Source organism: Procambarus clarkii, chromosome 43 (genome assembly GCF_040958095.1).
Source record: "Procambarus clarkii isolate CNS0578487 chromosome 43, FALCON_Pclarkii_2.0, whole genome shotgun sequence".
Taxonomy (NCBI): domain Eukaryota; kingdom Metazoa; phylum Arthropoda; class Malacostraca; order Decapoda; family Cambaridae; genus Procambarus; species Procambarus clarkii.
Genome location: NC_091192.1, coordinates 6,193,554 through 6,221,480, shown reverse-complemented (window position 1 = coordinate 6,221,480; position 27,927 = coordinate 6,193,554). Strand labels below are relative to the sequence as shown.

Here is a 27,927-nt window from a genome sequence, read left to right as displayed (position 1 = left end):
ATTATTGTTAATATTTTAAAGGTTTTAACTGAGGAACAGCTGGTGTGATAAATTTCTGCCACAATAGCAAGAGGACATTTGTCACAAAGGATTTGATGACTAAAATGAAGTATAAGTTTACTCTGAATAAATCGTCTATGATTTACCAGAAATGCTTTGCTTCATTATCATTCTTATTTACAAAAACTAGCAATGCTATACTAAGTATACTTACAATGTTACCAGTTTAAATTAGTGTTAATAATAATAATAATATTATTATTATTATTATTTATTATTATTATTATTATTATTATTAATAGTATTAATATTATTATTATTATTTATTATTATTATTATTTATTATTATTATTATTATTAATAGTATTAATATTATTATTATTATTATTATTATCAGTTCATTCACCTGGGCTCTAGGAGACTCGACCCACGAGTGTGAGGCGGAAGATCTATTGACTGGGCTATTGAGTAGTCTTAATAAGAATCATCCTTATTTAATAAGTAAAATTATTATATATTTTAATTAAAAAAATAAATACTCCTCCATACAATAAGAACCATGGTATCCCCCCAGATATATGGCTTCATGCATGGAAGGAGTGTGCATCATTGCATCATCACCTTTCTTACCCTGCACACTGAAAAGTCATATACCACCTTCCTAGATCTCAAGTCTGCCTTTGATATTGCAAATAGACATGTTATCTTGAGTGAGCTTGCAAGAATGAATATTGGTGGTCGGCTTCTTTGTTGGATCAGGGGTTACTTATCCAACAGGAAGTCATCTGTATTTTTCCAGGGGCATAGGAGTGTAACAAGAGACTTTGAACTAGGTACCCCGCAGGGTGGTGTTCTCAGTCCTACCTTATTTAATATCTTAATAAACACGCTGTTAAACTCTATACCGAGCAAACCCAACGTCCACATCATTAGCTATGCTGATGATATAATGATACACACCACTGGGTATGCTAACATGCAGAACACTCTTAACTCTGTATTAGACTCATGTCAGGACCTAGGTTTAATTATCTCAGCAGAGAAAACAAAGATACTAAATCGGCGCCCACCCAGGCAGGGAGGAGCTGTTCGCAAGATGCAACTGTCTGATGGCTCCCAGCTTGACTATGTAAACAGATTCAAATACCTTGGCCTTGAGGTGCCACCGTACGGTCCTGTTGTATTCAGACTCTGTCGTCAGTTTAAAGAGAGGCTCCGAGCTCTCAAGGCTGTTGCAGGTTATCACTCAGGCTATGGTGCCAATGTCAGAATTGTCAAAATGATGTACTTTGCATACATCAGATCTTTAGTGGATTATGCTGCACCTCTGCTTGTTTTGATGCCTGAAAGAAAGCTTGGAGGGCTTGAAAAATTGCAGAACGAAGCCTTGAGGATAATCCATGGGTGCCCTCGTACCACAAAGATACTTAATATGGGAAAGGAACTTAATATTCTGAGCGTTGTTGATCGTGTTACTGAAATTAACTGTCAAATTGGTATAAAAATGCTTAGGCTAACTCATCCTAATCCTTGCACAGAAGCCCTCCAGAATTTCTTTATTGAAGATCAGCATTGTTCCAAATGGATAACAAAAACTGGAACTCAACTCAGAATGTATCAGGTTCATGATTTGTACCAAGAGAAACAACAACGGCACTTTCCTGTACCGTGGGAGGTTACACCCTTTCCAGTTTTAATCCCTATCTTCCACCCAAGAAGCAAATTAGAGATCAGCCCAAGCTTCGTCTTGAGGCAAAGCTCAACGCCTTAAGCCATATTGATGCTCTGTCCACAGAGTATTCTCTCAAATCATATACACTGATGGTTCCCTACACCGCACCACGGGTGCAGCTGGAAGTGCAGTTGTTCTGACAATGGGCGATGGCTTGTACTTTGAGTGGGGAGTCCGTATAAACAATTGGGCCTCTACTCTTCAGACCGAACTATTTGCCTTGATCCTTGCACTGAAATGTGTACAAGTCTCCAAACTTGATACATTAATTGTAAGTGACTCCTTATCATCCTTAAATGCTCTCAACTCTTTAAGACATAACTGTAACATGCTCGTGTCCGAAGCTAGACACAAATACAACAAAATTATTAAGAATGGTAACAGAGTCCATTTCATGTGGTCTCCATCTCATGTTGGCCTCCGAATGCATGATAGAGCTGATAAGTTAGCCGAAGAATCTGCCTTTAAAGGATCCGTTGAGTGTAACCTTGGATTGTCAATGAGCAATCTGAGAGCAGCAGTACACCGAGAACTTCAACAAGATCTTGTAGATCTGAGACAAAGTGAAATTGACACCAGTAATTCCATCTATTATCATACTATCATGCAAGAGGAGCCATACATCTATGGATCATGCAATAAAATCAGCAGACTTCTAGATGTTACTACTGCTCGGCTTAGACTTGGTTACAAGTATCTCTGGGAATTCTCATTATCTGCTGATGTAGACCTGACCAAATGTAAACTGTGTCAACAAAATTATTCGCACACCCTCCGTCACTATGTGATGGAGTGCGAAAAGATACGTGAATTTAGAGACAATTCTATAACCAATGTTCCAGCGATGTGTAAATATTTTATTCAAAATGATCTGCTACCAGAAATTTTAGCCAAATATCCCCAGTTTGCTAACTGTAGGTAGTAACTGAGTGATTGTAACCTATCCACCGCTGCCCACTGGATGGGGGGCGGTGTGCAGGACAAACATATCAATTGTGACACTAGCTCTCCACATATGTCAGTTGCTTAATTTAGAACATGTACTTGAGGTCGATCTCGAACCCATTGTTGATGTGACGACTTATATTGAATTTTGTAACTAGCTCATCAAGATTGTAACTTGCTTAGCTAAATGAATTGTGGGGTTCAGTCCCTGAGCCCATTATGTGCCTCTGTAACCCTTTCTACTACCGCCCACAAGATGGGTATAGGGTGCATAATAAATGAACTAAACTAACTAACTCATTAAGACTACTCAATCGCCCAGTCGATAGAGGCCTCGCGCGCTTGGAGTCTGCGTCTCGAGCCTCCCAGAACCAAGGGAAACGAAATGTTTACCCCCACGGAAGTGTGGATGACAATATCATAATATCATTATTATTGAGACAATCTGAGGCCATGTTGTGTCTCCTCCCGGAGACGCCAAAGGTCAGCATCTGACGCCCAGTAATATCTGGTCTTGAAGTGACCTTGAAGACCGGAATCGAGTTCACGGTGTGTCAGGTGTTCTCTACTATATATCTTGATCAGTTTTTCCAGTTGTGTTTTTAAAGTTGAGTGACGATGGCTCTCCAGCGACCTCAACAGGCACACTCTTGCATGGGAGTGCTGCTCCGGGGAAAAATACTAACTATTGACAGTTCTGCAATACAAAAGAACCTGAACTGTGATAGCCTCTTCCTTGTGTAATATGAAAAGTCTTGAAGAAATTATTGGAATTTTAAGTTTTGTATCTGGTTCAATATTTTACAAACTTTGATATCGGCCTTGTCATGCCTCGTTTATAATGCTATCTCTATGCTACTCTCAGTGATTGATGCGCGGAACTACTCTCAGTGATTGATGCGCGGGGCTACTTTCAGTGATTGATGCGCGGGGCTACTCTCAGTGATTGATGCACGGGACTGCTCTCAGTGCTTGATGCGCAGGGCTACTTTCAGTGATTGATGCGCGGGGCTACTCCGTGATTGATGCGCGGGACTACTCTGTGATTGATGCGCGGGACTACTCTCAGTGATTGATGCGCGGAGCTACTCTGGGATTGATGCGTGGGACTACTCTGTGATTGATGCGCGGGACTACTCTCAGTGATTGATGCGCGGAGCTACTTTCAGTGATTGATGCGCGGGGCTACTCTGTGATTGATGCGCGGGACTACTCTGTGATTGATGCGCGGGACTACTCTGTGATTGATGCGTGGGACTACTCTGTGATTGATGCGCGGGGCTACTTTCAGTGATTGATGCGCGGGGCTACTTTCAGTGATTGATGCGCGGGGCTACTCTGTGATTGATGCGCGGGACTACTCTCAGTGATTGATGTGCGGAGCTACTTTCAGTGATTGATGCGCGGGGCTACTCTGTGATTGATGCGCGGGACTACTCTGTGATTGATGCGCGGGACTACTCTGTGATTGATGCGTGGGACTACTCTGTGATTGATGCGCGGGGCTACTTTCAGTGATTGATGCGCGGGGCTACTTTCAGTGATTGATGCGCGGGGCTACTCTGTGATTGATGCGCGGGGCTACTTTCAGTGATTGATGCGCGGGACTACTCTGTGATTGATGCGCGGGACAACTCTGTGATTGATGCGCAGGACTACTCTGTGATTGATGCGTGGGACTACTCTCAGTGATTGATGCGCGGGGCTACTTTCAGTGATTGATGCGCGGGACTACTCTGTGATTGATGCGCGGGACTACTCTGTGATTGATGCGTGGGACTACTCTGTGATTGATGCGCGGGGCTACTTTCAGTGATTGGTGCGCGGGGCTACTTTGTGATTGATGCGCGGGGCTACTTTCAGTGATTGATGCGCGGGACTACTCTGTGATTGATGCGCGGGACTACTCTGTGATTGATGCGTGGGACTACTCTGTGATTGATGCGTGGGACTACTCTCAGTGATTGATGCGCGGGGCTACTTTCAGTGATTGATGCGCGGGACTACTCTGTGATTGATGTGCGGAACTACTCTGTGATTGATGCACGGGACTACTCTGTGATTGATGCGCGGGACTACTCTGTGATTGATGCGCGGGACTACTCTGATGCACGGGACTACTCTGTGATTGATGCGTGGGACTACTCTCAGTGATTGATGCGCAGGGCTACTGTGTGATTGATGCGCGGGACTACTCTGTGATTGATGCAGGGACTACTCTGTGATTGATGCGCGGGACTACTCTGTGATTGATGCGCGGGACTACTCTGTGATTGATGCACGGGACTACTCTGTGATTGATGTGCAGGGGTACTCTGTGATTGATGCGCAGGACTACTTTGTGATTGATGCGCAGGACTACTCTCAGTGATTGATGCGCGGGACTGCTCTCAGTGATTGATGCACGGGGCTACTCTGTGATTGATGCGCGGGACTACTCTCAGTGATTGATGCGCGGGACTACTCTGTGATTGATGCACAGGACTACTCTCAGTGATTGATGCGTGGGACTACTCTGTGATTGATGCGCGAGACTACTCTCAGTGATTGATGCGCAGGGCTACTCTCTGTGATTGATGCGCGGGGCTACTCTGTGATTGATGCGCGGGACTACTCTGTGATTGATGCACGGGACTACTCTGTGATTGATGCGCGGGACTACTCTGTGATTGATGCACGGGACTACTCTGTGATTGATGCACGGGACAACTCTGTGATTGATGCGCAGGGCTACTCTGTGATTGATGTGCAGGACTACTTTGTGATTGATGCGCAGGACTATTCTCAGTGATTGATGCGCGGGACTACTCTCAGTGATTGATGCGCGGGGCTACTCTGTGATTGATGCGTGGGACTACTCTGTGATTGATGCGCAGGACTACTCTCAGTGATTGATGCGCGGGACTACTCTGTGATTGATGCGCGAGACTACTCTCAGTGATTGGTGCGCGGGGCTACTCTCTGTGATTGATGCGCGGGGCTACTGTGTGATTGATGCGCGGGGCTACTCTGTGATTGATGCGCGGGGCTACTGTGTGATTGATGCGCGGGACTACTCTCAGTGATTGATGCGCGGGGCTACTGTGTGATTTATGCGCGGGACTACTCTCAGTGATTGATGCGCGGGGCTACTCCCTGTGATTGATGCGCGGGGCTACTGTGTGATTGATGCGCGGGACTACTGTGTGATTGATGCGCAGGGCTACTTTGTTATTGATGCGCGGGGCTACTCTCAGTGATTGATGCGCGGGGCTACTGTTTGGTATTGATGCACGGGGCTACTCTGTGATTGATGCGCGGGGCTACTGTGTGATTGATGCGCTGGACTACTCTCTGTGATTGATGCGCGGGGCTACTCTCTGTGATTGATGCGCGGGGCTACTGTGTGATTGATGCGCGGGGCTACTCTCTGTGATTGATGCGCGGGGCTACTGTGTGATTGATGCGCGGGGCTACTCTCTGTGATTGATGCGCGGGGCTACTGTGTGATTGATGTGCGGGACTACTGTGTGATTGATGCGCGGGGCTACTGTGTGATTGATGCGCGGGACTACTCTCAGTGATTGATGCGCGGGGCTACTGTGTGATTGATGCGCGGGGCTACTCTCTGTGATTGATGCGCGGGGCTACTGTGTGATTGATGCGCGGGGCTACTCTCTGTGATTGATGCGCGGGGCTACTGTGTGATTGATGCGCAGGGCTACTGTGTGATTGATGCGCGGGGCTACTCTGTGATTGATGCGCGGGGCTACTCTGTGATTGATGCGCGGGACTTCTCTGTGATTGATGCGCGGGACTACTCTGTGACTGATGCTCTGGGGATACACCCTTCCCAGTGTTAAAAGCAGAATTCAGGAGCTGAATGCTAAGCTTGCAATTAGGATAGTCAGAGATCCCCATTACAATGATATTGCTAAGAGAAAACTGAGCTCTGTGCTACTTTCAGGGGGAAACAGGAGAAGCAAAAAATGGCATCACAGAACAGTCTGCTACCTTGAAGAACTTCACCTGCTTGAGCAAGCCCGTGAGCTCCTGCCTGTAGAGAGGTTACCTCCCTGGGAGGATAACTCATGCAAGATCATCATCAATGAAATGGCAACGAAAAAATCCAACATGATACCACAAGAAATGAGGCACAAGTATCTCGAGGAAATTTATAAAGAAGCCGGAGATGAACTAGATCAAATCTACACTGACGGGTCATCTAATCCTGTCAATGGCAGGGCTGGTGCAGCATACACGGTAATCAAGGATAATACTTTCCAACGCAGAAATGAAGAAAAAGTGCGTATTGAGAACTATGCCTCTTCAACACAAGCAGAGCTAACTGCCATTGTTATGGCGTTAAGGTTTCTTGAACGGAACACTAATGGTGCAGTGATTTGCACCGATTCAAAAGCAGCACTGCAAAGAATAAGTAAAAATCAGGCAGAAAATCTTGCAATAGTCGCTGAAATTAAGAGAGCTGTGAGAGTACTTACCAATCAGGGAAGAGTCATCAAGTTTCTGTGGATCCCCTCCCATGTTGGAATATGTGGGAATGAACGAGCAGATGTGCTGGCTGCTGAAGGAGACCATATTGAATACTTCATACCCAAGACTCAACTACAAATTAGAGGTATTATCAGGCAACATCACCGTGACAAGGTAACTGAGGAAAGGAGGATAGAAGCACAAACCAGTGAATCTGTTCGATGGTACAACATGGTTGCAGCTGGCAATCCCAGTCACTATGGCCGAAGAGGAGGACGAGGGAGAGAATCAGTAATAGTGAGAATCCGTCTTTGATACGAATATCCATGGAGATTTGGAATGGAAACAACAGTTGATCAGCGAAGTTGCAGAATCTGTGGTGAGAGTGATGGACACCGCCTTGACCACTATCTACGTGAATGTGAACACCTGAGAGACATTAGGAATATGTGTAGAATAATAAACCCCACATTGTTTGAGTTAGGAAAACACTATTTGTCAAATATTGATACTGTTCTTAAAAGATTTCCCCATTTTGCACCCGCAAGATAACGTAAGCTTTTAAGGGTTGATAGATGTTAATCTTCTTGTTTGAGGAGCTGTTCACTTGAGACAGTTAAGCAAGTCCCAGCTGTGTCTGGGTACATGTGACAGGGTGAACAACCCAGCGGGTTTTCTTCCTATTGGGGAGTGTTGTACATGCTGCTATGGCGGTGTGTCCACTCACAAGATGAGTGGCGCTGCCCAATAAACTCGCCCCTCGGGGCAAAATTTAAATTAAAAAAAAAAATCATTGATGTGGTGGGATATGTTGTCTTTTCCCGACATATGGTTGATGCGGGTCCCACATACCAGTGTGTTAAGTCCAACGTAGCAGAGTTCATTGTCCAATAATAAGAGTCCGTGTGTGTCCCCTCAGCAGAGCGAGGCCTGAGGCCACCGTTGTGGTGTTATGGGGGAGGTCTGTGGTCCCACCTTGGGGGGGGGGGGCACCTCGGTACAATTCTCAAGTATATATATTCAGGCTTTCTGTCCCCAGACAACAATATTATAAGCCAAACAGGTTTTGTGACTCCCCAAAATGTGTTTAATCTTATGTTCGAGAACCTTTATCTGTTAATATTGGGGAGGTGGGAAGGCTCTTAATGATGGTTGGTTGACCCTGACCTCCCTGGGGTCAGCACGGTTGTGTGGGCAGCAGTGTCACTCTCACACTCACTCTATCACTCACTCTCTCACTCACTCTCTCACTCACTCACCCACTCTCTCTCACTCCATGTCGCGCCCTTCATATATTCACCTGTTTTACTTATGAGATGTAATTGTTTTCCTTTGAGGTTGTATCTGTTGCTTGTGGTTGAGAAGGTTCACCAGCGGGGCCCAAGAGTCAGTGTTGTACACCGGCACTCACATCACACAGCTGAGCCCCACAGATCACACAGCTGAGCCCCACAGATCACACAGCTGAGCCCCACAGATCACACAGCTGAGCCCCACAAATCACACAGCTGAGCCCCACGGATCACACAGCTGAGCCCCACAGATCACACAACTGAGCCCCACAAATCACACAGCTGAGCCCCACAGATCACATAGCTGAGCCCCACGGATCACACAGCTGAGCCCCACAGATCACACAACTGAGCCCCACAGATCACACAGCTGAGCCCCACAGATCACACACCTGAGCCCCACAAATCACACAGCTGAGCCCCACAGATCACACAGCTGAGCCCCACGGATCACACAGCTGAGCCCCACAGATCACACAACTGAGCCCCACGGATCACACAACTGAGCCCCACGGATCACACAGCTGAGCCCCACAGATCACACAACTGAGCCCCACGGATCACACAACTGAGCCCCACGGATCACACAACTGAGCCCCACAGATCACACAGCTGAGCCCCACAAATCACACAGCTGAGCCCCACGGATCACACAACTGAGCCCCACGGATCACACAGCTGAGACCCACAGATCACACAACTGAGCCCCACGGATCACACAACTGAGCCCCACGGATCACACAACTGAGCCCCACGGATCACACAACTGAGCCCCACAGATCACACAGCTGAGCCCCACAGATCACACAGCTGAGCCCCACAGATCACACAGCTGAGCCCCACAGATCACACAGCTGAGCCCCACGGATCACACAGCTGAGCCCCACAGATCACACACCTGAGCCCCACAGATCACACAGCTGAACCCCACAGATCACACAGCTGAGCCCCACAGATCACACAGCTGAGCCCCACGGATCACACAGTTGAGCCCCACAGATCAAACAACTGAGCCCCACGGATCACACAGCTGAGCCCCACAGATCACACAGCTGAGCCCCACAGATCACACAGCTGAGCCCCGCAGATCACACAGCTGAGCCCCACGGATCACACAACTGAGCCCCACGGATCACACAGCTGAGCCCCACAGATCACACAGATGAGCCCCACAGATCACACAGCTGAGCCCCACAGATCACACAGCTGAGCCCCACGGATCACACAACTGAGCCCCACAGATCACACAACTGTCCCACGGATCACACAGCTGAGCCCCACGGATCACACAACTGAGCCCCACGGATCACACAGCTGAGCCCCACAGATCACACAACTGAGCCCCACGGATCACACAGCTGAGCCCCACGGATCACACAACTGAGCCCCACAGATCACACAACTGTCCCACGGATCACACAGCTGAGCCCCACGGATCACACAACTGAGCCCCACGGATCACACAGCTGAGCCCCACAGATCACACAACTGAGCCCCACGGATCACACAGCTGAGCCCCTCAGATCACACAGCTGAACCCCACAGATCACACAACTGAGCCCCACGGATCACACAGCTGAACCCCACAGATCACACAACTGAGCCCCACGGATCACACAGCTGAGCCCCACAGATCACACAACTGAGCCCCACGGATCACACAACTGAGCCCCACGGATCACACAGCTGAGCCCCACGGATCACACAGCTGAGCCCCACGGATCACACAGCTGAGCCCCACGGATCACACAACTGAGCCCCACAGATCACACAACAGAGCCCCACGGATCACACAGCTGAGCCCCACGGATCACACAGCTGAGCCCCACGGATCACACAACTGAGCCCCACGGATCACACAACTGAGCCCCACGGATCACACAACTGAGCCCCACGGATCACACAGCTGAACCCCACAGATCACACAACTGAGCCCCACGGATCACACAACTGAGCCCCACGGATCACACAGCTGAACCCCACAGATCACACAACTGAGCCCCACGGATCACACAACTGAGCCCCACGGATCACACAACAGAGCCCCACGGATCACACAACTGAGCCCCACGGATCACACAGCTGAGCCCCACGGATCATAGTGAGTTATGATACATTACAATGTGCTGGTTACACTGAACAAGAAGCTCGGTCACAAAACCATTTGGGCCCCGGGGATTACAAGTCTGTAATATATAAACTAATACATGATAAACGTTGAGAGACGCAACCAATATATATGTGGAACAGAACTGTTGAGTGAAGTCCAGAATTTACAACAATAAATAGTGGTTTGGCTTGGAGTTGGACCTAATAAATATCTACCGCAGGGTGTGGAGGGAAAGTGTTAAGTCACCATTGCTTATTGACCAACCACCAATTATTGTTTATCCGCGAATTGCAGAACCAGTACGAGTGTGTTTTTGTCATAGCCTACCTAGACATAGTGCCATTTTCTGTAGTTGAAGCATTCGTTTTCTATCACAGGACGCACCTTTAATGAAGGTAAACTTGTTTATTGTTTTTATTTTATTTATTTATTTATTTATTATTTATTTATTTATTTATTATTTATTTATTTATTTATTATTTATTTATTTATTTATATACAATAAGGTACATTGGGTTTGTGAGAATACATAGCATAGTATTTACAATCTTGTAAAGCCTCTAGTACGTGCAGCGTTTCGGGCAGGTCCTTAATCTAACAGATAATTTTAAGTAGGTAAATTCTAACAGAATTAATAAAATGATAACAGATACATTGCAAGACAAAAATGAGATAAGAGAGATTAGTTAGTATATTAAAGCACATTGGTATATTAAAGCTCTGATTGATTACATTGACAGCTTGATTGGTAATTTAAACAAGATTAATAGACACCATACAGCAGATTGACAGCACATATAAGAAGACAGCAATGATCACAATGGTAAAGATGTTCAGATTGGGTACATAAAGATTGGGAGATTGGGTAGCAATAGATACAGTGCAATTTTAAGGCAACAAGGTAAAAAACTATGAAGATGAAATTAGGTACTTTTTAGTTTTGTTTTTGAATGACGCAAAAGTTGGACAGCTTTTCAATTCAATAGAGAGTGAGTTCCATAGACTGGGTCCCTTTATATGCATAGAGTGTTTACACAGATTAAGTTTGACTCTGGGGATATCAAAGAGATATTTATTTCTGGTGTGGTGATAATGGGTCCTATTACATCTGTCCAGGGAGAGTTTCAGAGCAGGATTTGCATTTAAGAACAGGGTTATAAATAAATAATAAATAAATGTTTATTTAGGTAAGGTACATACATACAAGAGGTTTTACAAAAATTGATAGATTTATAGATAGAGCTAGTACATACAATGCCTAAAGCCACTATTACCCAAAGCGTTTCGGGCAGGAAAAACACTAAAACTAAAACTTAATACTAATTGAGATTAAAGTATAAAATGTGTTGAGAACAATTAAAAATAAAAATAAAATAAAAAAGGGGGGAACATGGCAGAAAAAGCAGCACAAATATAATTAGGTCGACAAACAGCGTTGTTTTAAAAAAACAGACATGGGTTGACAATATAGGGGTAAGGTAGGTTACAGGGAATTTATTAGGTAGTGCTTAGTTTTTATCTTAAACTGGTTGAGAGAGGTACAGTCTTTAACATGACTGGGAAGGTCATTCCACATTCTGGGTCCCTTGATTTGTAGAGCATTTCTAGTTTGATTAAGTCATACTCTTGGAATATCAAAACTGTATTTGTTTCTGGTGTGGCGCTCATGGGTTCTGTAAATGTAGTTGACACAAGAGAATTTGTGGAGTGAGATTATGTTTAGCATGTTTAGGGAGTTAAACAAGGGGCTGAGTGTTGTCTGAAAGCAGAATTTGTTATTATTCTGATAGCAGATTTTTGCTGGGTGATGATGGACTTGAGGTGGTTTGCAGTGGTTGAACCCCATGCACAGATACCATAATTAAGATAGGGATAGATTAGTGCATAATATAGAGAGATGAGAGCAGAGTTAGGTACTTAATATCTGATTTTGGAGAGTATACCACCTGTTTTAGAGACTTTCTTAGTTATGTGTTGTATGTGGGTGCTGAAGTTGAGTCTCTTGTCTAGGAATAGGCAGAGAAACTTTCCATCATTTTTATTGCTAATGTTTACATTGTCTATCTAAAGCTGAATTGCATTTGTAGATTTGCTTCCAAATAAGATGTGGTAGGTCTTTTCTATGTTAAGTGTTAGTTTGTTGGTTGACATCCATAAGTGGACTTTTTTTTAGTTCATTATTAACAACATTATTTAGTGTATGTGGGTTGGAGTTAGAGTAGATGAGGGTAGTATCATCAGGAAACAAAATAGGTTTCAGAATGTTTAGAGACATTAGGCAGATCATTGATGTATATAAGAAATAGGAGAGGTCCCAAGATGCTGCTCTGTGGCACTCCAACGGTTATTGGTAGAGTGGGAGAGGTTATATTATTGATGGCTACACATTGGTGTCTATCACTAAGATAGGATTGGATATAGTCCAGTGCATGGCCTCGGATTCCATAATGATGGAGTTTACGTAAGAGGTAATTGTGATTAACAGTATCAAAGGCCTTTCTCAGGTCAATGAAGAGTCCAATCGGAAACTCATTTTTGTCAAGGGCTGAGTAAATTATATCAAGGAGACTAATAATTGCATCGTTGGTACTCTTTTTGGGAGCGGAAGCCAAACTGACAGGAGCTAAGAATGTCGAATTTTACGAGATAGGAGTAGAGCTGTTTGTAGATATTTTTTTCAAATATTTTTGATAATATGGGTAGGTTTGATATTGGTCTATAATTGTTTATGTCTGCCGGATTACCTCCTTTATGAACTGGCGTTACTCTTGCTTTTTTTAAGGATATCAGGGAAGGTATGACACTCAAGTTATTTGTTGAACAGCAGAGCTCTAGGTGGCGCAAGGGCATGGGAGGCGCTCTTGTATGCAATGGATGGGATTTCACTGATGTTCCCAGCTTTGGTTTTTAGTGAGTGTATGATGGACACATCATCTGTCGGGCTGACTGGTGAAAGGAGAAGATAGTTTGGATAGCTGCCTGAGAGAGATGTGTTGATATGTGTCTGAGTCTGTGGGATTTTACTGGCAAGGTTAGCACCAACCGATGAAAAGAAGCTATTAAATTCATTTGCCATTTCTAAATCAGTTGAAGGTGTAAGGCCATCCTTAGAGAGTGTTATCTGGTTGTGGGAGTGTTGTTTAGTTCCTAGGATATTAGAGATGGTATTCCATGTGCTTTTCATGTTGCCTTTTGCTTCTTTGAATCTAGTCTCATAATATGAAAGTTTAGCTTTTCTTATGATACTGGTAAGCACTGATGATTACCTTTTAACTACTTACTTTGTAACTAGGCCAATCCTAAATTTCTTTTCATATTCATGTTTTTTGTTGATTGATTTGATTATGCCACTTGTGAGCCACGGGTTATTTTTTCTTTTATAGTTACTTGTTTGGTAAGGAAGGGACAGTGAGTGTTGTAGAGGCTTAGAGTTTTGGAGAGAAAGAGGTTAGTTAATGAGTTTATATACTGTGTATTATTGAATTCAGATTCTCAGTTAATATTGTGAAGTGCATTAGAGAGATTGCCTAAAGCTGATTCACTGTGTAGTCTGAATGAGAGTTTTTTGCTTTCTGGTGGCGTTGTGTCCATGTCCATTTATTTATTTATTTATTTATTTATTTATTTATTTATTTATTTATTTATTTATTTATTTATTTATTTATTTATTTATTTATATACAAGAAGGTACATTGGGGGTTAAGAGAGAACATAGAAATAAAGTTGATTTTAAATTCTTGTAAAGCCACTTGTCGCGCCATTTATAACAATAATTCATCTTAACGGGAGAAAGGCAGCAAGTGTATATATACATGCTAGACATACATCGAGGTCCCCCCTCCCCCAAGGTTGCAACCCCCCCCCCCACAATAGGGTAACTCTTGGGTTCCTATTTACTGATAGATGAACAGGAACATTAAGTGATAGGAAATGTGGCTAACCATTTTAGTCCCGCTCGGAATTCGAACCTGTAATTCCCGATTGTGAGTCGAGAACGAGCCCGACTGTACTACCGGGACCCGACTGCCAAGGAATATATTCACGGAGAAGTGTAACCCCCCCCCCCCTGTGTATGGGTACCAGGTGTAGGCGTGATGCCCGAGGGTAAGCCAGGTGAACCAGGGCGGAGCTGGTACTCTCGGGGACAACACTCTACACGCAGGCAGAGTGAAGACAGTGACGCAGAAGGTCTGCTGAGAGCAGCAAAAGCTTTGGATAGATAAAACAAAACAACCTCATCATAAGGAACCTTACAAAAGTAGAGGGGTAAGAATGAACAGGAAATCGTTGAGGAAGTGATAGTGAAAGTGATAGGTAGCGAGGTGGATCTTAGTCTATCCAGTGATGGGAGGTTAGGTAAACCCGAAGCGAGTATAGTACACATAACCATTGTAAACCTTGAACACAAAAGGAAAATACTCACCAGTACGCATAACCCAAAAGATCTTGAAGGGTTGTATGTCAATATCTCCCCAGACCACACATTTGAACAGCTAAAAAACGAGAGAGTACTAAGAGGCAAGTTAAGGACCTTAGATGCATACAAAGATGCAAAGCTAGTGCTCGGGAGAGGACGGGTGATCAAGATAGTATGTGAAGGAGAGGACGTGGTCCTCCACCCAGCCAGCCAGACTAACTCTACAGATCTCGCAGGACGAACAGGCACAAAACCAAAGTTATGACGAACACAATAATAATGTACAGAATCCAGGAGCTATCTCTCTGCCCAATAAGAACAACGTAAGAAATATATATTACTTATACATCAATGCCAGAAGCCTGGTGAATAAATTTGATGCATTTTGTGCATATGCTGAGGTAAAAAAAATCCTGACATCATTGACATCAGTGAAACACGAGAGGACATTGGGGAATTCCACCTCCCAGGGTACCATCCACCGTTCAGGAAGGACAGAACAACAAGAGCAGGAGGTGTACTGCTGTATGAAGGACCTGAAGGCAACCACCAATGAGGAACTTAACACCATGCGATCCTCAGAGTCAGTATGGTGCAATATACTAGCTCAAGATGGTAACATACTGACAGTGGGAGTATGCTACAAGGCTGACAGCAGCAGGAGCAGCAGCAGAGGAGGTTACTGATCTGTATAATGTGATCAATGCGGCGTCACAAACCCAGACTCTTATAATGGGCGACTTTAATCACGAGAAAATAGATTGGGTAAATCTAACATCCCAGACAGAAGATAGATTTCTAGACCTGGTGCAGGACTCCTTTCTCATGCATGTGACAGCCCATTCGAGGTAACAACATTCTTGATCTTGTGCTAACAACAGAAAAAGGCTCCATCATGCTGTAAATGATCCATCAAATTCAAGTCGGGGAAAAGCTCACCCCATCGTGTGATCACAATATTCTAAGAATACAATTACAGAAACTCTCGTAAAGGTCCAGGATGATGACCTAGATTACCATCGAGCAGATCATCAGGGAATGAGAGAGGACTTGCAAAACACCTCCTGGAGGGAGTTGATGGGTGAGCTTGGCATGGAAACATCAAGGGGAGAACTTCAAAAAGGTCATTACTGAGCTCAGTTATAGAAATGTACCAAAGAGGAGCAGGAAAATAAAAGGAACAAGATGGATGACACAAGTAGTAAAAAGTGTTAATAACTAAACGGAACTTCTGCAGACTATAAATCAATGATGAACATCGTGGATTATGAGAGAGATAAAAGGCCATTAAATTCAGTCACCCAGGAAATTAGATTAGCCAAAAGCGACTACGAAAGAAAACTTGTCCAAAACATAAAGGAAAATCCAAAGTCATTGTATGCATATATAGGAAGTATAACCAACACCAAGGACTCAGTAGGACCCCTAACAGATGACAGTAACCAAGTTATATTGGGTGATAAAAGGCCAGCAAACACTAAATGAAAACTTAACACCAGTGTTCACACTAGAAAGATTGAATGACATCCCATCACCCACACAAATGTTTGAAGGTGAAAAGATATATTAAGGGATATACCCATTATATGACACGATCAGGAAGAACATTGACAAATTGAAAGACTCAAAAGCTCCAGGTGTGGATGGAATTCAATCTAAAGTCGTACAGGAACTGGCAGATACACTCTGCACACCACTAGTTTCAGAAAATCCCTGGACCAAGTGATAGTTCCCCTGGATTAGAAATATCCAAATGTCACCCTCATTTAAAAAATAAAGGCAGAAAACCACCGTCCGATCAGCTTGACATCACACATATGCAAGCTCATTGAGAGAATCCTGAGGGAATCGTCCAACTTCTCAGAGAACAATCTTGTAAAATCAACGCAACATGGGTTTGTTAAAAATAGATCATGCCTTATAAACCTGCTCACATTTCTGAAAACAGTAACCGGCTATTTAGACAAAACTTCTGGTAGATGTAGTATACACGGACGTTGCTACAGCTGTTGATAAGGTACCACATGAATGACTGGCCAGGAAATTACATGCATAGATGGGAGAATACTGGAATGGATAAAAACAATGGTTAAAACAAAGAAAACAGATTCCCTCGTACTAAATGGGAATGAATCTGATTGGAGAAATGTGGTAAGTGGGGTACCACAGAGGCCCATTTTGTGACCCTTTTTGTTATATACCTCAGTGACATAGATGAGAATATTACAGACCACATCATCAGATTTGCAGATGACACTAAGATCTTTGGTAAAATGGGAATTGAAAATGGTATTGAGCCTTACGAAGAGATCTACATGAACTCCACAAATGGTCAGATGACTGGCAAATGCTTTTTAATGTGTATAAATGCAAGACCTTACATGAGGGACACAACATCCACGCCACAACTACCACTTGGACATCTCTACCTTACAACAAGTAGATGAAGAACAGGACCACCTTGGAGTCACTCCATCATTCACTAAGCTACACAACAAGTGGGAGCGGCAGTAAAAAAAGCAAACCAAACCCTGGGAATAATCAAGCTTACCTTTACCTTTAACTTGAATGACTACCTTTTATTTTGTGTGAATTGTTAAAGAGGTTTATTGTATGACTTGAAATTTTTAAATAGTATTTAAAAACTGCCGTTTCTAGCAGCAGTAAATCAATATAATACATAATGTTCGCACTACCGGCAAAACACAGGCTGACTTATGTAGGATGGGAATATAATTGTTCACATAGTTAATTAGTTAATTACATAATCTTAAGTTTCTCTCCTAAATTGGTTGAGAAAAGTACATATATATTTTCATTTGGGAAGCCATTCCACAGTTCAGGACCCTTGATTAACATGGCATTTCAGCTCTTGTTAAGTCGCACTCTTGGGATATCAAATACTGGGAGACAGAAGAGTTAGAGGGGACATGATCACCACATACAAGATTTTTAGAGGAATTGATAGGGTAGATGAAGACAGACTATTTACCACAAGGGGCACACGAACTAGGTGACACAGGTGGAAATTGAGTGCCCAAATGAGCCATAGAGACGTTAGAAAGAATTTTTTTTCAGTGTCAGAGTAGTAGACAAATTGAATGCATTAGGAAATGATGTGGTGGAGGCTGACTCCATACACAGATTCAAGTGTAGATATGATAGAGCCCAGTAGGCTCAGGAACCTGTACACCTGTTGATTGACCGTTGAGAGGCGGGACCAAAGAGCCAGAGCTCAACTCCAGTAAACACAATTAGGTAAGTACATACACGCTTATCGTATGGCTCTGTTGCAACTCTCTCTGAAGCACTTAAGGTCAGGATTAGTATTGCAAGTTAGCTTTATAGATGTAGAGCACGCTTGTGTGTGTGAGTGTGTGTGTGTGTGTGTGTGTGTGTGTGTGTGTGTGTGTGTGTGTGTGTGTGTGTGTGTGTGTGTGTGGTTGTGTGTGTGTGTGTGTGTGTGTGTGTGTGTGTGTGTGTGTGTGTGTGTGTGTGTACTTACCTAGTTGTACTCATCTAGTTGTGCTTGCGGGGGTTGAGCTCTGGCTCTTTGGTCCCGCCTCTCAACCGTCAATCAACAGGTGTACAGGTTCCTGAGCCTATTGGGCTCTATCATATCTACATTTGAAACTGTGTATGGTGTCAGCCTCCACCACATCACTGCCTAATGCATTCCATTTTTTCAACCACTCTGACACTAAAAAAGTTCTTTCTTATATCTCTGTGGCTCATTTGGGCACTCAGTTTCCACCTGTGTCTCCTAGTGCGTGTGCCCCTTGTGTTAAATAGCCTGTCTTTATCTACCCTGTCGATTCCCTTGAGAATCTTGAATGTGGTGATCATGTCCCCCCTAACTCTTCTGTCTTCCAATGAAGTGAGGTTTAATTCCTGTAGTCTCTCCTCGTAGCTCATACCTCTCAGCTCGGGTACTAATCTGGTGGCAAACCTTTGAACCTTTTCCAGTTTAGTCTTATGCTTGACTAGATATGGACTCCATGCTGGAGCCGCATACTCCAGGATTGGTCTGACATATGTGGTATATAATGTTCTGAAAGATTCCTTACACAAGTTTCTAAAGGCCGTTCTTATGTTAGCCAACCTGGCATATACTGCTGATTTTATCCTCTTGATATGAGCTTCAGGGGACAGGTCTGGCGTGATATCAACCCCCAGGTCTTTCTCTCTCTCTGACTCTTGAAGTATTTCATCTCCCAAATGATACCTTGTATCTGGTCTCCTGCTTCCTACCCCTATCTTCATTACATTACATTTGCTTGGGTTAAACTCTAACAACCATTTGTTCGACCATTCCTGCAGCTTGTCCAGGTCTTCTTGAAGCCTCAAGCTGTCCTCCTCTGTCTTAATCCGTCTCATAATTTTGGCGTCGTCAGCAAACCTTGAGAGGAATGAGTCTATACCCTCTGGGAGATCATTTACGTATATCAGAAACAGGATAGGTCCGAGTACAGAGCCCTGTCGGACTCCACTGGTGACTTCACGCCAATCTGAGGTCTCACCCCTCACTGTAACTCTCTGCTTCCTATTGCTTAGGGACTCCCTTATCCACTGGAGCGCCCTACCAGTTACTCCTGCCTGTTTCTCCAGCTTATGCATCAACCTTTTATGGGGTACTGTGTCAAAGACTTTCCGACAGTTCAAAAAAATGCAGTCCGCCCATCCTTCTCTTTCTTGCTTAATCTTTGTCACCTGATCGTAGAATTCTATTAAGCCTGTAAGGCAAGATTTACCCTCCCTGAACCCATGTTGATGGGTTGTCACGAAGTCTCTTCTCTCCAGATGTGTTGCTAGGTTTTTTCTCACAATCTTCTCCATCACCTTGCATGGTATACAAGTTAAGGACACTGGCCTGTAGTTCAGTGCCTCTTGTCTGTCACCCTTTTTGTATATTGGGACTACATTAGCAGTCTTTCATATTTCTGGTAGATCTCCCGTTTCCAGTGACCTACTATACACTATGGAGAGTGGCAAGCAAAGTGCTCCTGCACACTCTTTCAATACCCATGGTGAGATTCCATCCGGCCCAACAGCTTTTCTCACATCCAGCTCCAATAGGTGCTTCTTGACCTCATCTCTTATAATTTCGAACCTTTCCAAGGTCGCCTGGTTTGCTGCCACCTCTCCTAGCGCCGTGACTTCTCCCTGTTCTATTGTAAAGACCTCCTGGAACCTTTTGTTGAGTTCTTCACACACCTCTCTGTCATTCTCTGTGTACCTGTCCTCGCCCGTCCTAAGTTTCATCACCTGTTCCTTCACTGTTGTCTTCCTCCTGATGTGACTATGTAGTAGCTTTGGTTCGGTCTTGGCTTTATTAGCTATATCATTTTCATACCTTTTCTCAGCTGCTCTTCTCACACTGACATACTCGTTCTTGGTTCTCTGGTATCTCTCTCTACTTTCTGGTGTTCTCTTATTACGGAAGTTCCTCCATGCCCTTTTGTTCAGCTCCTTTGCTTTCATACATTCCTTATTAAACCACGGATTCTTCTTTTGCTTCTCTGTTTTTTCCTGTCGGGCTGGGACAAACCTGCTTATAGCCTCCTGACACTTTTGGGTGACATAGTCCATCATGTCTTGTACGGACTTGATTCTGAGTTCTGTGTCCCAATGTATATCCCTTAGGAATTTATTCATCTCCTCATAGTTTACCTTTCGGTACGCCAGCCCTTTGTTTCCCAGTTCTTTTTTTGGGGGTGATAATTCCTAGCTCAACCAGGTACTCAAAGCTCAATACACTATGATCACTCATTCCCAGGGGGGCTTCCAACTTAACTTCCCTTATATCCGACTCATTTAGGGTAAATATCAGATCAAGCCAGGCTGGTTCATCCTCTCCTCTCATTCTTGTCGGTCCCTTGACGTGTTGACTTAGAAAGTTTCTTGTTGCCACATCCAGCAGCTTAGCTCTCCATGTGTCTGGTCCTCCATGTGGGTCTCTGTTCCCCCAGTCTATCTTCCCATGGTTGAAGTCTCCCATGATTAGTAGTCTGGATCCGTTCCTGCTAGCCACAGAAGCTGCCCTCTCCATTATATTGATGGTGGCCAAGTTGTTTCTATCATATTCCTGTCTGGGTTTTCTGTCGTTCGGTGGGGGGTTATATATATGACTACTACTATAATTTTCTGTCCTCCAGTTGCTATGATGCCTGATATGTAGTCACTGAAACTTTCACAGTTCTGAATTAACATCTCTTCAAAACTCCAACCTTTTCTTATCAGCAAAGCTACACCAGTGTGTGTGTGTGTGTGTGTGTGTGTGTGTGTGTGTGTGTGTGTATAATTACCTAAGTGTAGTTACAGGATGAGAGCTACGCTCGTAGCTCTAATACTAACAAACTCACGCTTAAGATGACCATGACTTAAGTTTGTTTGTTAGTTAGTTTTCTCAGTGTGTGTGTGTGTGTATGTGTGTGTGTGTGTGTGTGTGTGTGTGTGTGTGTGTTTACTAGTTGTGTGTTTACTAGTTGTGTTTTTGCGGGGGGTTGAGCTTTGCTCTTTCGGCCCGCCTCTCAACTGTCAATCAACTGTTTACTAACTACTTTTTTTTTTTTTTTTTTAAATTTCCCACCCCACACACACACCCCAGGAAGCAGCCCGTGACAGCTGATTAACTCCCAGGTAGCTATTTACTGCTAGGTAACAGGGGCACTTAGGGTGAAAGAAACTTTGCCCATTTGTTTCTGCCTCGTGCGGGAATCGAACCCGCGCCACAGAATTACGAGTCCTGCGCGCTATCCACCAGGCTACGAGGCCCCTGTGTGTGTGTGTGTGTGTGTGTGTGTGTGTGTGTGTGTGTGTGTGTGTGTGTGTGTGAGTGTGTGTGTGTGTGTGTGTGTGTGTGTGTGTGTGTGTGTGTGTGTGTGTGTGTGTGTGTGTGTGTGTGTGTGTGTGTGTGTGTGTGTGTGTGTGTGTGTGTGTGTGTGTGTGTGTGTGTGTGTGTGTGCAATGATTTGATATTTAACATACTAAGAAATTTCAGTAAGAGAACAGAGTGCTGTCTGGGACTGAAGTTCGTTATTGTTCTAATTGTTGATTTATGTTAATTAGAGTTAATTTAGAGTTGTAGAGCCCAAGGTGCAGATATCGGTATCGAGGTATGAGGAAGTGAACGCATAAAGTAGTGTAACAAAGCAGAGCGTGCTATGTAGTATGGGGACTCTAAAGGGACTGTCTACTCTTTTATAAACATACGTTTGTATATAACAAGTGAAATTCAGTTTAAAGATGAATTCTTCATCTACTCTGTTCTCACTTTGGGAATTGTTAATTCTAAGATTAATTTGATTGGTGGACATATTACCGAACAATATATAATTGGTTTTCTCAGTGTTAAGCGGGGGATCAGTTTGCATGTACCTTCCTCTTTTCTTTCACACAAGATAATGATCCAGGACGGACCGAAACGCCATCCTTTCTTCACTTTCTGATGTGGAATTTGGTCATCTTAAGCGTGAGTGTGTTAGTATTCAGTAACACGTGGACTTAGTTCAATTTTCACTGCGTCAGAATAAGTGGGTTAGCATATGAGAAAAAAAAATTATGTCATCAGCAAATAGAGTTGGCTTCAGGTGTTAAGTGGAGTTGAGTAGATCATTGATGTAAATGGAAAAGAGGAGTGGAAAATCAATGTAAATTGACAGTGTTAGAAAAATAGCGTTGTCCACATAAACTTACTGGAGCCTGTCACTGAGGTGAGGTCGAAAGTAGTGTTGGGAGTGACCCGTGATTCCTTGGTGTTGCATTTTGAGAAGGTTATTGTGCTCAGCTGTGTCAAAAGCCTAACACTTATCAATAAATAGACCTATTGGGACACTCGTTTGTCTCAAGAGCTGTGTGTATGAAGCTAGGTAAGAATAAAGGTGTTCATTAGCTTTTCAAAAACTATGGACAAGGTAGGCAGGGATGATATTTGTCAACAAACAATTGGTGACTTCAGGGAGATCACCATTGTATGGACTTATATTACTCTTGCCTCTTAAAGAATACCAGGAAAGGCTCGGAGTTAGTTATTTATTGTGGAGTAATGTCACGGCCAAAACGTTTTTGATCAATTGGGATTGGTACCCCAGAAAGGCTACTTGGTGGGGTTTTAAGTGAGAGGATTATATCATTAATATCAGAAGAAATTGTTCCATGTTATTTGTTGACACACTATTGAGTACCAACCATCTCAAACATCTCCTTGTTTGTCCATGGTAACCTGTTTGTCAGCGAGGTGAGGTTTACTTCTGCTCTACTACCTTACATCCTCACTGCTGGCACTATACTGTATACTGTTGTCTGGGGGTATACCTCTCAACTTTCTCCAACTCCGTTTTGTGTAAGACAAGATGCCTCCTGGCACCTAGACAGCGTGCACGCCCGCACACCCACCGGGGCTGAAGTATAACACGCGCACGATGCCACTTACTTTGCACGGCAGTAGCTGTTTATATTTAGTAGTGTTGTTTACAGACTGTTCGCCCCTGTTCACCGTGCAGTAATTGGGTACCTGATTGTAAAGGTAAACTATTGGCGGGATATGTTCCTTGGAGAACTAGTAGGATCAAGCTTAAGGTGAGCTGTGGCAAGGGACAGCTCTAAGCTTACTAACCAAAGTGAGAAGTTTAGTTAGTTTAGTTCATTTATTATGCACCCCATACCCATCTTGTGGGCGGTAGTGGAAAGGGTTACAGAGGCACATAATGGGCTCAGGGACTGAACCCCACAATTCATTTAGCTAAGCAAGTTACAATCTTGATGAGCTAGTTACAATATTCAGTATAAGTCGTCACATCAACAACAGGTTCGAGATCGACCAAAAGTACAGTTTCTAAATTAAGCAACTGACATATGTGGAGAGCTAGTGTCACAATTGATATGTTTGTCCTGCACACCGCCCCCCATCCAGTGGGCAGCGGTGGATAGGTTACAATCACCCAGTTACTACCTACAGTTAGCCAAAATTCACACATCTTTTTGCACTCCATCACATAGTGACGGAGGGTACGCGAATAATGTTAACAGTTTACATTTAGTAAAGTCTAAATCAGCAGATAATGAGAATTCCCAGAGATACTTGTAACCGAGTCTAAGCCGAGCAGTAGTAACATCTAGAAGTCTGCTGATTTTATTGGATGATCCATAGATGTGTGGCTCCTCCCGTACCATCTGTGTGTGTTGGGTGCGGGAGGTGCGAGTAATTGTCATGTGACCATTTAGATCTGTAAGATTCTCTGTACTAAAAGGATGATGAGTTAATGGTTGAAATCAGGTGGAGGATGTACTTTAACCACTATACAGTGCGTTGTTTTTATGTAGGTTCCAAATAATACACCTACCTTATATAATACAGCCCCCCCCCCATTGGCTTGTGTTAATATAATACGGTCCCCCCCCCATTGGCTTGTGTTAATATAATACGGTCCCCCCCCCATTGGCTTGTGTTAATATAATACGGTCCCCCCCCCATTGGCTTGTGTTAATATAATACGGTCCCCCCCCCATTGTCTTGTACGTATGTACTATGAATAAAAAATATTTCTTACGGTAAGTTACCAGTATATAAGTGAGGGCCACTGTCTCTACTAGCTTCGTCGGGGACCAGAAGTGGAGTTCTGTCTCCACTTATGTGCTCCACTGTACTTATGGCTTTGGTGTTCATTTTAGAACGTTTAGTGTTGGTTAGTTCAGGTAGGCGGCTCCATGGGTTTATTATTTATTTATTTATATATATACAAGAAGATACACTGGGGGTGAAGAGAGAACATAGAGTTTAAGTTGAAATTACAATCTTGTAAAGCTACTAGCACGCATAGCATTTCGGGCAAGTCCTTAAACTAACCTTAAAGCAAATCCTTAAACTAACAGAAGGTTTTAGAGAAATAAGAGTAAAATTGATAAAAAGTGTTTAACAGGTACTCTACAGCTTTACAAGTACAGATGATTTTAAGTAGGATAATTACAGTAAAATTTGGAAAAATTTTTTTACAGGTATATTGCAAGAATATTTGACACAAAAGGAGATTAGAATAATACACAATAATAATATACAATAATGAAGAAGGAATCCTAGGTACAATTAGGAAAACATCTCAGGGTTATACATTGGGTCACTGAAGGGACCAATTGAGGATCAATATGAGGATCATTACAAGGAGTAATGCAGTAGAATATGCACTCAATACAACAACCATGATAACAGATGATCTACGATTACAATGGTGAAGAATATGGCTTAGGTACAAAGAATGGGGGGGATTGGGTAGCACTAGACACAGTGTGAAGATAAAGCTCTAGGTAGAAGACTATGAAGACGAAATTAGGTACTTTTTGGTTTTATTTTTGAATAAGGCAAAAGTTGGACAGCTTTTCAGTTCATTAGGGAGTGAGTTCCATAGACTAGGTCTCTTTATTTGCATAAAGTGTTTACACAGATTGAGTTTGACTCTGGGGATATCAAAGAGAAGTTTTTCAAAGATATCAAAGTTTAAATTGCCCTTTACTCTGTAGGCAAGGAAACACCTGTTCCCTGTATTGCATTGTGGCTTGATGAGCTAGAGGCCGTTCATCTATGGTATTGAAACAGGTAAAACTGAATTGTACCCAATGGAGAAATTGATGTGCAACAAGTTTTAGGTAACAGTCCTTACAATTGCTAAGTCTGCCTTCAATATATTTGAACGTTTTCTAGCCAATTCACAGAAAACTAGTTTCTTGCAAAATAGTGAGGCAAACTAAAATATAAGGCATTTAGTAGCTATGTTTAAGGAACAATATTTATAATTCGTTTAATGTGAAAAGGCTGATGAAAATATTCTACCAGATAATATTTTTTTGTCACAGATGACACTAAAAACTTTATGTACATTAAAACAACACTTTAATATTAATTCATAGCTTCCATATCTCTGGGCTTCAGACGCACGTATAGAAAAGTTAATTTTTGTTATGATTTTGACACTGCTCTTAAATAATTATAAAAATATATTTGAATGTTAATATTTAATAAAAAAATGACTTGAATTAACTGGTAATACTGTTTGTGGTCAGACAAGACGGAAACTCTACGGGTGGGCGCTCACGAACGTCTCGGGGAGGTGCTGAGGATCCTGAGGGCCATCTTGGAGAAGTACAGCCCCATCCAGCACAACGAACTGTTGGCCGCCGCCTCACACCTCATCTCCCACGTCAATGGTGAGTACACGTCCCTCATACCTCATCTCCCACGTCAATGATGAGTACACGTTCCATACACCTCATCTCCCACGTCAATGATGAGTACACGTCCTATACACCTCATCTCCCACGTCAATGGTGAGTACAAGTCCTATACACCTCATCTCCCACGTCAATGGTGAGTACACGTCTCTCCTTCACACTATGGATTCTGTGGAGTTCTAGCAAGGAAATAGTTGTTCTCTTAGGGTATAATAGTTGCCATTGCCGGGGGGGGGGGGAGTGTGTACCTAGGCTCTCTCTCCCCGGCAAGAGAGGTCGCCGTTCAATCTCCGACCGTCCAAGTGGTTGGGCACCATTCCTTCCCCCTGTTCCATCCCAAATCCTTATCCCGATCCCTTCCAAGTGCCATATAGTCGTAATGGCTTGGCGCTTTCTCTTCATAACTCCCTCCCCTCCCTCTCCCCGGCAATGTCCTTGCCGTCCCCTTAGCGCGGGGCCAACCACTCACCTTCCCCAAAGGATTCAGGCCCCAGCAGTAAATTTACAGCTATGTGAAGAGAAGCATCAGGTGTCAGGAAGCGTGCCTGGGACTCTAACTCGAATCCAGCGTGTTGTGAGAAGAGTGCGCTACTGTGCTTCACTGTCACTAGTCACTACCAGAGTCCAAGTGGCACTTGGAAGGTATACGTCTTGCTCCTTATGTTGATTTAACATATAAGTGTGTATATATATATTCATTAGACATGAAGGTGTAATGTATTGTTGAGGTACAGAACAGCCTGGTAACAAGTTCCATGTTGCCTGCAGTGTTGCTGGCTCAACCTGCAGGTGGGTGAGTGGCTGGTTGTCTGCTGAGATATACCAGGTAACTCGCCTTACATTGTGACTCACTCTCCCACCAAACATTTTCACGTTTTAAAAACGTCCTAAAAACGACATTTCATTATTTTGGGCACGTTTTAAATTACGTTTAAAATACGTATTTTGAGAATTTGTATAGACGACTTTAAAACATGAGGTCAAAACGTTTTAATAAAACGTATTTTAAATGTCATGATATAACGTTTTGGAACAAAGGTTGAATTTATTAGGTATAATTATCTTTATTGCATTTAGAAAGATAGAGACAGAGAGGAGAGAGAGATCAGAGAGAGAGAAAAAGGAGAGAGGAAGACAGAAGGGGAAGAGAGGGAGAAAGAGAGAGAGAGTCGAGAAGACGAGAGAAAGACAGAAGCAGAAAAAGTGAGAAAGAGAGAGAAGAAGAGAGTGAAGAAGAGAGGGAAAGAGAAAAAGAGAGGGAAAGAGAAGAAGAGAGACATATAAGGAGAGAGAGAGAGGTGAGAAGAGAGAGAGGAGAGAGAAAAGAGAGAGAGAGAAAAGAGAGAGAAGGAGAATAAGAAAGAGAGCAAAGAGAAGAAGAAAAAGGGAGATAGAGAGAGAGAGAAATAAGGAAAGATAGGAGAGAAAAAGAGAGAAGAGAGATAAAGAGGAAAAAAAAAAGAACAAGAGAGAGAAGAGAGAAAATGAAAAAAGAGAGCAAAGAGAAGAAGAGAAAGGGAGATAATAGAGAGAGAAGAAAAGAGGGAGAGAGAAGAAGAGAGTGAAGATAGATAAAGGAGAGAGAGGGAGGAGGGAGAAGAGAGAGAAGAGGGAGAAGAGAGAGAAGAGAGAGAGAGAAGGAGAATAAGAAAAGGAGAGAGCAAAGAGAAGAAGAAGAGAAAGTGAGATAATAGAGAGAGAGAGAGAGAGAGAGAGAGAGAGAGAGAGAGAGAGAGAG

The 27,927-nt window shown here is 43.4% G+C and overlaps 1 protein-coding gene across 5 annotated transcripts in view; it reads left to right on the top strand.

Annotated features, from left to right (window-relative positions):
* Positions 1 to 27,927, top strand: part of LOC123756005 (rho GTPase-activating protein 45) — a 975,988-nt gene that overhangs the window by 454,895 nt on the left and 493,166 nt on the right. For 4 of the 5 annotated variants that reach the window (XR_011221956.1, XM_069300005.1, XM_069300006.1 and 1 more), the window contains exon 4: positions 26,022 to 26,165. Coding sequence is in view for 4 of the 5 variants with exons in the window: in XM_069300005.1 (XP_069156106.1) it covers positions 26,022 to 26,165 (144 nt within the window). In the remaining variant the exon portion in view is untranslated. The other variant, XM_069300008.1, reaches the window with a different exon arrangement.